Raw genomic sequence first — 11,561 nt, forward strand, 5'->3', positions numbered from 1 at the left:
ACTACCATTGTTGGCCACATTGAATCATGTGAATGGAACTGTTTTTTGTTTTTTTTTCTAAAGTTGTCTGTGTGAATGGGAATTTTAATCTGCCATTTTCTTTTGTTACTATAATTTGCTATATTATATTAAATGTATTAATAAAATCCATAGTCAGACTGTTGTGTTTTGGACAAATTACAGACACTGGCAATTCTGACAATGATTCAAATTAAAACTGAGTGAAATAATCTCAAAATCAGCCTTGGATTATTGTTTGTAGTCCAATTTAAAGTCAGGTAATGGTTGTGTTTTATTGAATGACAATAGGTCCTGTGATGTTTTACGCAGCAGCTCATTTGGTGATTGTGATACCGGGAAATGGATAATAATGTTGAAAATAATTATTATTATTATCCAAATTCACATAAAGAAGGTGATGAAAAAATATATATTTATCTGCACTTTTTAGGTTTCATGCCAATCCAGTTAACACAGTATGTTCTTTTTAACAAAGCCAATGAAATATTTGTCAAACAAAATATTCCATGGAAAGATCATTCATCATTTCAATCCTCCCACAATAATATCAGCACATGAACATCTCAACTGCAGATGTGGTACCTTTGGATTCAGATTTATTTTTAGGATGATGGCGGCCCCTGCTGTTTATACTCGCAATGACATACTTGCCCTCCTGATTTGTTTTTAGTTTTTTTAGTTACACACTGTTAAAAATCATAATTCCGCTATGATGTAGGACGATAAATACAGGAAGAAAATATTATATTTAGAAATGCACTATTTATAATGAGAATTCTCTGTTGCAGTTTTATTAACACAAATATAAAGCGATGGCTTTTGACTCATAATGACAAATAATATTGATATTGGAGTTAATTTTGTTATTTCCACAATTATGTTTATAATTTAAAATGCAAACCTGCATTATTAAATCTTGTGTTACTTAATGACCTGCTGTATTAGTTTCTTGTTCAATGTATTACTCCTTTCTTCATTGTTATAATTGTGACAGTACACATTGGGGAAGGAAAAATGTTTTATTAATCTAAAATAAACATTTAAAAATAAGTATGATTACACAGCGTAGTTTTTAATAATTGAAAGTTAAAATAGACAGAATACATTTAACAGTGTCTTTTCTTCATGCAACATTTAAGGTGTAAATAAACCTGATGTGTGTTTTACTTTTCATTTTAATCATTTACAGTAATTCCGCATCCATGCAAAAAAAATGACTTATTTCATGCTTCTCTAAACACAGTGAAAGATTATTGTTTACAATACAGTGTATAACAAATCAAACGTAACACGCAAACACATTATAGCATTTTAATGCAAATGACAAATATATAGCACAAAATAAAATCTGGACAATGACTAGTATTATAATTATATTCTTTGTGTACATTCAGATATCACTATACAGCAGTGGCAGAGGGCTGTGGTTGCAGATTGGATCAGTCGGTCGTGGTGCAGCAGCTTGGGTCTCGCTGTCTCTGTCTTCTCTGTACCCTAATGATTCAGAGATGGAGACTGTCAGACAATTATATTTTAATTAAATAAAAGTACAAAGGCACGAACACACACAAACACTGGCATGTCTCTGATATTGTAATTCCATGTAAACTTGGTTGAAGCAGCCTGTACTTTTTCAAGTTTATCCATTTTCACTGAGCATTCCCTTCTTCTTAATCACAAGAGATGTAACAATTGCAGCAACAATCAAATGGCTGTAATTCCCTAAAGTGCTTTCTTGCAGAGAGTGAGTGACGATGATGATTACAACATACTAAGAACTTCTGCAATTGTTTGCATTTCCTTAAATTACTTCTTTACTGCATTTCTTCTATAAGGCAGACTGGGCGGGTCAAAATGTTTTACTTTAGTCAAAATTTGTTTTAAAAAATGATGGATTTTGAAGGAAAAGGTAAAGGAATGTAGTTTGATGTTGAAGTCACAACACTTCTAGTAAATAAATAGACATTAATTCTAACATTGGCTATGTCATGTAAGCAAACATTTCAAATAGCATGTGGAAGTCTGCAGAAATATAGATATACAAGTTATTTTTTGAAACTATGATTATTTATCGAGTAATGGGTCGATTATTTTCTCGAGTAATCACTTGGTCCATTAAAATGTCAGAACATTTTTAAAAATGTTGATCAGTGGTTCTCAAATGTCTTGTTTTGTCCACAAACCAAAATGATTCAGTTTGAAGGATTTCTTTGTTACATGAAGCAAAGAAACCAGAAAATATTCACGTTCAAGAAACTGATCAAATCAGAGATACTTGTTTTAATTCTTTAAAGAAAATACTCAAACTGATTAATTGATTATCAAAATATATGTATATTAGTTTAGTAATCAATTAATCGAGTACTTGTTTCAGCCTTAATTAAAAGTAAAGGGTATAAAAGAGGAATACATAAGGAAGTATAACATTTAATGATTTACATTGGTAATTTAAGTTGTGAACCCTGTTGTTGAAAATCATAATAATTTATTCCCTTCAAATTTCAAATGCTGTTGTATCTCTTTAAGACATTGTCAGTAGCTATTATGTTAAAATGCAACAAACAATAAAAATGTATCATCAGGGCAGAGGAATTACCTTTATTTTACTCATATTCTAAGGATCTTCTTCCATTTCGTGGCTGCAAGTGCAAGCAAAATGTCATTATTGTTATTTAATTATTCATGTTTATTATAATATACGAGATGCGGATAATATACGCGCATGTTTTTCTCTTTTTCCTTTCTTGCTTCTTGATATCAAAACATTCATACCCGATAGAGAAAGTAACCTCTGCTCTGGATTCCACCAGGTCCCTGAAGTTCAGCCTGGATAGACACGAAACACAAGTTGTGCCACGGTTATCGCCCACTGGCAAAAGCCAACAGCTGACACACATAAACAAACATTCACATCTGGGTTTTACAGAGCAAACACTCTCCACATGTTTCGCTCTTATTTCCTTCTATCCGCTTTGTAAACGTCAAAGCTTGACAGCAATGAGTGATGAGTTCACCTGTCGAAAGCACTAATTTTAGATCATAATTACTGCTGAGTGGGGAAGAACAACTAATGCAGAGCACACATTTCAAAATTTGTTCCCAGCATACAAAAGTGCAATGCACTATTTCCTCTTTAAATGCTGCAATTGTATTTTTTTCTATCAAACGAGTCCTGTATGGCAGGTGAGAGGTTTGAATCATTTCTTTAATATTTTTCACTGTCACTCTTCATGACTGACTGACTGCATGCACTGTGTTTGTCTGCTGAAAAACAAAGCACCTTGCCTTTTAATAGCTTTTTTTCAGTCAGTCAGTGGCAGTGAGATTGAAAGAAAAAAAAAAGACCGATGGATAGTGTATATGTCACACACACAAAGCCGCACAGATATGAATAACAGCTCCGTAAAGTACGCAGCGTGGAGTGAAACACCTTTTACTTAAAGACAACAAAAACATTACACACTAGTGATGGAAAGGCAAAAAAAAACATAGTCATTCATTGGAGAAATATGACTTGTTGTGGGAAGAGAACGTATGTCCTGTGATTTGTTGTAATGTACATGAAGGATAATAAATACCAGGAATGACAATTAATATTTCACATCAAGACTGATTTTCGGAAGAAAAAAAACTCAATTTATGTGTCTCTGTTTATTTTATTTTTCTGGCTCTTGCAATTTTAATGACAGACAAATCATACAGAATGTGATTGTTACAAAATGTCCGTCAATATTTAATTTCATCAGGTAAGTAGCGTTATCAAGAGCTGTACACAAACAGTGTGTGTGTTGCCTGCCTGACATTTCATTGGGCTGTTAAATTGTTATTGTTAGATGCTGCACATGTTCACCACTTACACATGAAGCGCAGTTGAAAAAAACATTGTGAAGGTGTGTTCTCAGGTCAACAAAAGTACTGTAGCGGCTGATTTAGCTATTATTTTAATGACCATGACTGTACGTGAAAAACGCATGTACAGTTACAAAAAAATGTGCATTACGTACACAAAACAAATGGATTTAATGTCTTTACGGGTCGAGGAGAATCATTTCAGGAAAATAGTTGCAATGTTTTCTTACCCTTTTACTTTTTTCTTGTCCCCTCAGCTCCTGGGAAAACAAGAAAGTGTCACTCTTGTGTTTCTACAGGACATTTCATGTAGAAATGTGGAGACACACAGTTGTAGTAAGATGAGGGTTACCTTTGACCTCTGAACCAGCATCATGACACAGAGTTCACCTAAGACGTCAGATGCCTGGAATGAATACCAAAGAACACAATTTAATGCAGTAATGCATTTATATTGTTAAAAAGAATAGAGAAAAGCGTAAAGAAAAGGAACGCAAACCAGATAGAATCACCCTACACTCACCTGAAACTTATGGTCTGCAGAGAGGTATGACGAGCATACGGTGTCGATCTGTGGAGCATCACAGGGGATGAGAAAGAAAGAAAGAAAGAAAGAAGTCACATTTATTTATAGAGCACATTTAAAAAGAAAGAAAAGATCATATATATATATATATATATATATATATATATATATATATATATATATATATATATATATACATATGCAGTATATACCTGGCTGTGTGGTTGACTCTGGCCTATTGTGACTTGCTGGACTTCTGCTGGAGCACCTGTTTTTGTTTTTTCACGCAGAAACACACAGTTATGAAATGCACACTGTTGATTTAGCATCATTCTGACAAAATATTGCCCACAACAGTAGGTTATTACTGTCGGAACACTAATGAGTACATGATGACACAGCAGAGCAGAGGCAGCAGGTCTGTGTGCCTCTGCTGTGCCGTGATGACGAGCAGCTCCTCATATACGACTGTTTTGTCGACATTCTACCTCGACATGATTGCAGTGGTTTTCCATTAACAGTGGTAAGAGCTATAGAACGCGGTGCAGGTCGATTTTTGCTGTTCATGAGTTGAAGCTGGATCAACTCTTCGCGTCTCTGTGTGCAAACCAGTCAACAATGTGCAGACTGACACCAATGTCACTTTGACAGTACAGGGGGAGACATACAGTAATATTTAAACATGTCAATCATTATCATCGGGATTGAGAAACACTGATTTAGTGTACACTTCCAATCAGAGGTTGCAAGATCACAAAACAGTGTTTCCGAAATGCCGCGTTGATTTTGAGAAGAAATAATTTAATAATGACAAAGATAAGATGGATTGATCATAGATAGATAGATGGATAGATAGATAGATAGATAGATAGATAGATAGATAGATAGACAAATTTTATTATTGGCTAAATCTCCTTAAACTATTTACGATAAGCCATTTTATTATGGAGGAAGAGTCTTTTTGATCTTTTGGGTTTAAGTGATTTCGATGTGATGCCATTCAGTAATAAATGTACACACACACACACACTAACCCAAACACTGTGATTAAAAGAAAAAAATATTCCTGATACACAAACAACTGGAGTTCCAGTGAGTTAATTAATTATATAAAAATATATAAAAATCTCACATATTACACACACAACACACACTCTCTCTCTCGTATTCTTGTTCAGCATTCTTAGTGATGACACACATAGAGCTAATGTTTTCTCTAGCTTCTTACCCTACCAACTAAATGTCTTACCCTCACCCATAACCTAACCCTAACTTAAACTTTGATCTAACCCTAAACCTAAAACAACCTTCAAAAAGTCATTTAAGGGCCACACAGGGTCAAAATGTCCACAAAAGATTGTTTTGAATCAAATTTTTCCTTGCAGCCTATAGACACACTCACACACACACACAGAGGCTTCTGTTTACAACATAAAAAGTGGGATTGCATCAAATATGGAGGCTACATTATTTATCTGTATATCTGTGAACTGTATGTTTGCATATATATATATATATGAGTTGACAGTTGTGATGGACAAACATCATTGTTTGAATGTGTTTGTAAATCTAAATATAACTGTTTATTAAAATTTAAAAAGTGTATCTATCTATCTATCAAGATAGATAGATAGGCTGAACAAACAGGATAATATGTAATAGGAATAAAACATAATAATATACATTTGTTGAGAACTTTTATGATGTAAACACCACTGATATATTACACCATGAAACTAATTTAAATCAAAAGATGAGAAGAGAAAGAAAAGAAAGAAGTTTTGCTAGACCTTTTGAAAGTTTACAAACTGCTAAGTTAAATAAATAAATAAATAATATGTAAAGTAAGTAAGATAAAGTGTTTTTTTTTTTTTTCCTTCTTACTCACTTTTGCAGACTGGTAAGGTGAGGATGAGTAGAGCAGCCAGGCTGATGCTGGATGAGCTGAGTAGACTCATGGTGATGGTGCCGCTGCTGCTCCTGAGGCTGTGGAGGCTGCTGGAGGCTCCGTGCTGCTCTGGATGACTTTGACACTGGATTGTCCTCATCTCTCTCTCTCTCACACACACACACACATACACACACACTCTCTCTCACTCTCTCTCCCTCACTCTCTCTCTTACTCACTCCCTCACTCACTCACCACACACCAAAGCTTAACTGATTCCTATCACTGTGGCCAAGTGCTATAATCATAGAGATTTTATGCATTTTTCCAAAAGACCATATGTGCTCTTGCCATTATGTTTGACCCGCTGCTATTACTACAGGGACATTTAGTTTTTATCATTCATTTCATTATGTCATTCATGTTCTTGCTGTAATGGTGAGTGATCATTAAAACTGTAAATCTGACATCATGACACAATTGTTTGTCTTTAAATAAACTTTCTAAGTTTAACAACAGTACTGTAAGACTTGACGAAATAAGAGTGCTTAAAAACCCCCGAAAACAAGATAAAAAATTACAAAAAGGTTCTAATGAGTAAAATACAGTGGCTTCGATTCCTGGATCCGCTAGTCTACATGCTGTGTCAGCAGCGAGTGAATAGGTATGAAAGAAGTGTGATAGGAAAAGAGCTGCACATGGATGGAAGTGTGAGTTAAAGGGTGTGAATGGGTGAATGGCAAAACTGTAGTGTAAAGCAGCTTTGAGTGGTCATCAAGACTAGAACAGTGGTATAAATACAAACCATAAATGTATTGTACACATGTTGATGTTCTTTCTTCAGCAGAATCACCTCATTTAAATTAAAAGAAAAGAAAAGTGGGTTGAGTTTGGATGTAAGTGTCTTCATTGTTGCAAAGAGGAAGGTTAGCTTTATTGCAACTGTTAAAAAGGTGTTTGAATATTTATTATAAACAGGATAGTAGTAATGATAAGTGTACATAGAATATAATGTGTTTGCACTTATCCCTTGGCTTTTAAGGGCATTATTGTTTATCACATGCACCAATAAATCAAGGCTGGATTCGTCACCTTTATTTATGTACAAATCACTGTGCAAGCAAGCATTTTGTTATGACAATGCTGTGAAAACATGATGACAACAACAGATGTGATTTGAGTATTGTCTTCAAAATGTGATGCAAAATGAACACTTAATTCCAAGTCACCTATAGTCGAATACTCACAAACATTGGCCACATGTTAAAATGAAATATTAACAACCCTTGAAGCACAAACAAAGAAGCTTAACACTGTCACCATCTGTATTTAACAAATTTTGACTTCTAACGGTTTATTAAAATTGTGTCATAAGATTTACTTAATTTTACCTCTCTTTTTTTTTTTACTTTTGAGGAGCAGCTTCATCGTACTCTGTTTGAACTTGTAAGTTCTACAAACAGTCTCTAATGTGACATTGTTTAAAAGCATGAGTGAAAATTAACATTGGTAATTCCATGTAATTCCATGAAGTCAACCCCACCCTTGTCATCCTCCTACACTAATCTTTTTACCTCTAATCTCGCCTACTTTTCCATATTATCATGAATTAAGAACCATGTGAATGGGCAAACACAGCAATAGCAATCACAATACATGTTTTTTTTCCATTGCTGTGTCATTGCAAACTCTCCTCTTAGGGGCAATTGAAGTGAGATGACTTCACTCGTCCTTTCAGTGACATGTTCTGATTAGTTTGTTGTCTCCCGAAAGCTCCAGAGAAAAGTCCACCAGGTCCATCCTGCTGGAGAAGACTTGAAATGTCATGACCTTAAAAGAGTTGACAGTTGGCGTCGCATGTACTGCTCTAATTGGTTTGTATGAGTTAAAACTCTAAGGTGCTGTGGGAAGGTTGTTGTCTGTGACCCGCATGCCATCACAACTCAAAGATACAATGCAGATTATCGTGTTGCTCTTTAACCATAACTGCTAAGCAAGCCACCAGTTTGCCCACCGTACTATGCCTCACGGCGCGTCACCACCGACGGAACAAAGACAATGCTAATCAGCCGAGAGTCGAGGGACGGCAGCTTCACACCAAAGCTGCGTGTGTGTGTGTGGTGGCTAACAGCTGACTGACTGCCAGCGAGACCCCTCAGGCTAAAAACATTGGAAACAATATTCCTCGACTCTACCTTCCATTTTCTCAAGCGGGGTCCAAAATTGTGTGTGAAATTAGGAGATTTTTACAAAAAACAGACGTGACCCCCTACACGACGCCCTCCCCGCTCACTTATCAACTGTTTACTCAGCGGGTAAACATCGGGGATTTGTGGTCAGCTGTATTTGTGTGAACAGATGTTCGATTAATCACAGGCTAGCTAATAAAGCATCTCCTTCCTGAGGGTCCACTCTGTATACACGAGCCAGGAGGAGGGGTTGGACGCAGGCCAGACACCCGGACACTCAGGCTACGTCCACACTGCTCTGTTTGTGTTCAAAAATGCATCAATTCTGCGCTGGACGTTCAAGTTGTTCAGTGTAAAAAAACACAGCATTGTTTCATGTCTTTGTATGAACAAAATTCCCCTCGAAAAACTCCAAACACTGATGAGTAGCCAGGTTGTATGTGGCACTGTAACTCAACAACAAGGATGGCGACAGCAAATGCATGACATCATCGTTTTTTCAAAAAAGTATTAGGGCTCCACAAATGGTGGTTTCCATGTGGATACAACGCTTTTGCATATTCTCCTAAACTACTTCTGAAACAGAGCTAAAATGTTGGCGTGGACGCTCCAGAAAATACCGTTCATAAATGAAAACATGCAGTATGGATGGAACCTATGGACAAATTCATCTCAAAGTGCTAGAGGTATAACTGTGAGGATGGAGCATGCCAACGGCAAACCACACGGTCACTTGGTGGTGGACTGGTGGAGGTGAGGCTATACAAGCAGATCCACCCGTCCAATCGCTGAAAGAATGCAATGACTGTAATAGTGTGTTTCATTTACACAGAAGTTGAAGAGTTGTAAACAAACATGGACACTAACGTATCTCAGCCCATGGAAATCGCCACGACGATAATAGAATGTGAGATTGATTCATTTCAGTTTGAATGGACCAGCAGCGCCGTTCGTGCGATCAACTCTCCGTGGACACGGAAGAATGAAAGTATGGAGAGGCCCTGAAGGTCAAAGTTCTGGTCCTCCTTGTCTCTGGAACAACTTGGGGTGATTATAGGAAAACCTGGTCTGGTGCTGAAGTTGTGTTGCGAAACAAGGCCAGCGGTGATTCTTGCTTTTCATCTCACTGCGCTGACATTTACATAGATATTATTCCACGAGAATACAACAAAGATGAAATCTAAAAACATGTGGTGACAGAGAAAGGAGCTATTTTCACTCTGGCAGTGACACCTTCGCAATATTGAGCCCTCGGAATGAATGAAAAGTAAAAACCCTGCTATTGGAGGGGAGAGAAAAAAAATCAATACAACAAAACGCTTCCATCGACTCTTAAAACGACTCCGTTCTTTGAATCTTTCATAGATTATTTTTCAAAACGCACACGGCCGCTCCGCCTCCACCTATCCTCCGTTCATTTCACATGGCTGCCGTTGCCTGGAACCAATTACCTGCTGACATAAGGACTTCCAGCAATTTGCTGAAGTTTAAAGAGTCGACGAGGCTTTATATGGGCCCAGGGAGGCAATTACCCTCCGTCACAACTGTTGCTGTTTCATGTTCGCAGATCGTCTATCTGGGGCCGCTCAATTACATGTGCCGTCTGAAGCCTCGCTCCATCTCCCCGACTCAAACCTCCACTTTTCTGCGTCGAAAACTCGGGAGGACCCCTCGTCCGTGTCTGTCCTCGAGACAGTGGGACTGGTGAGGGAGAGCAGTGGTGTCTCCGCTTGAGACGAGCTGCTCTTGTGATCAGTGTCCCGCCAAAGTGAGACTGCAACGCGGGCATTTTTTTCCTCCTCAGATGGAAGCCAAGATGGGCAGATAATGAGGAGCCCGGCTTTGCCAGCTCACATGGATGCACTGAGTTTGGCTCGGGGACAGACACCGGGACCATGTCTCACACACACACACACACACACACACACACTTCTGACTGCACTCTCTCCCTCCACTGCTCATTTTTTGGTTCCCTCGATGTATCGCAAAAATAACAGTCTGTCCGGGAGAGAAATAATTGCATACATAATACATAATTTCAGTCTAATTTGATTCCCTTTTTTTCTGCACTTATCTTTCCTGCCTGTTCTTGCTCTCTCTCTCTCTCCCTCTCTCCCCCCCAACTCCTCTCAATCCCTCGACAAGAGTCAGATTTGATTGTGTAAACAGCGTCCGAGCACTTCTCTGCTCGTGTCCTGATTGCATTAATCCTAACACAGTCCTTTATAAACTGTTGATAAACTGCGGGCTCTTATCAGCAAACACATTTTTGCACTGAGAGCCTCCTAATGAAAGGTAGACCTGTTCAGCCTCAGAGAGAGAGAGAGAGAGGTGAAAAAGGAGGGAGAGGGTGGAGATGACATGTTAATCAGAGAAGCTCAGCTCCAACCACACTCGTCCATTTTTCTCCCCTGACACAGAAAATCAGTCCAAAACTACAATCTAATTATTGTGTTAGTCCGACTGAAACCAAACATTTCTAAATAAACAGGAACATAGTAGTCCAACTAAAACCAGACTTACAAATAAACGTGTTACTTCGACTAAAAGCAGACTTTTAAGACACATGTACACACGTTAGTCCGACTGATAAATACATGTTCGTACTACAAAAAACAGACTTTTAAGATACAAATATGTTAGCCCAACTAATAAATACACGTAAACATGTTCATACTATGAAAAACAGACTTTTAAGACACGTAAACATGTAAGTCCGACGAATAAATACATGTTAACATGTTCGTACTACGAAAACCAGACTTTTAAGATACAAATATGTTAGCCCAACTAATAAATACACATAAACATGTTCGTACTAGAGAACCAGACTTTTAAGACTGTTAACATGTTAGTCCGACGAATAAATACAAGTTAACATGTTCATACTACGAAAACCAGACTTTTAAGACACGTTAACATGTTAGCCCGACTAATATTTACAAGTAAACATGGTAAAAACCAGACTTTTAAGACACGCAACATAGTATAATATTTACATGTTCATACTATTTAAACCAGACTTTTAAGACACGCTAACATGTTAGCCCCACTAATGTTGATAAGTAAACATGTTCATACTACAAAA

General features: G+C 37.3%; 1 protein-coding gene across 1 annotated transcript; it reads right to left on the reverse strand.

The window, feature by feature from the left end:
* Positions 1 to 1,152: 1,152 nt before the first annotated feature.
* Positions 1,153 to 6,476, reverse strand: LOC122769731 (neuromedin-U-like). The gene is made up of 8 exons (XM_044026523.1): positions 6,285 to 6,476; positions 4,609 to 4,664; positions 4,394 to 4,441; positions 4,223 to 4,276; positions 4,101 to 4,130; positions 2,794 to 2,847; positions 2,618 to 2,660; positions 1,153 to 1,515 (listed from the first exon to the last, which is right to left on the reverse strand). Exons 1-7 carry the CDS (start codon positions 6,442 to 6,444, stop codon positions 2,625 to 2,627), a joined length of 438 nt encoding a protein of 145 aa, XP_043882458.1. The 5' UTR covers positions 6,445 to 6,476; the 3' UTR covers positions 1,153 to 1,515; positions 2,618 to 2,624.
* Positions 6,477 to 11,561: the final 5,085 nt, after the last annotated feature.

This window comes from Solea senegalensis, linkage group LG5, assembly GCF_019176455.1.
Source record: "Solea senegalensis isolate Sse05_10M linkage group LG5, IFAPA_SoseM_1, whole genome shotgun sequence".
Classification (NCBI taxonomy): domain Eukaryota; kingdom Metazoa; phylum Chordata; class Actinopteri; order Pleuronectiformes; family Soleidae; genus Solea; species Solea senegalensis.

Coding starts and splice junctions, on each gene's coding strand:
- LOC122769731 (XM_044026523.1), bottom strand. CDS start 6,444: ATGAGGACAATCCAGTGTCAAAGTCATCCAGAGCAGCACGGAGCCTCC. Junction 4,442..4,608: donor AGAGTCAACCACACAGCCAG/GTATATACTGCA, acceptor GATGCTCCACAG/ATCGACACCGTATGCTCGTC. Junction 4,277..4,393: donor CTGCAGACCATAAGTTTCAG/GTGAGTGTAGGG, acceptor TATTCATTCCAG/GCATCTGACGTCTTAGGTGA.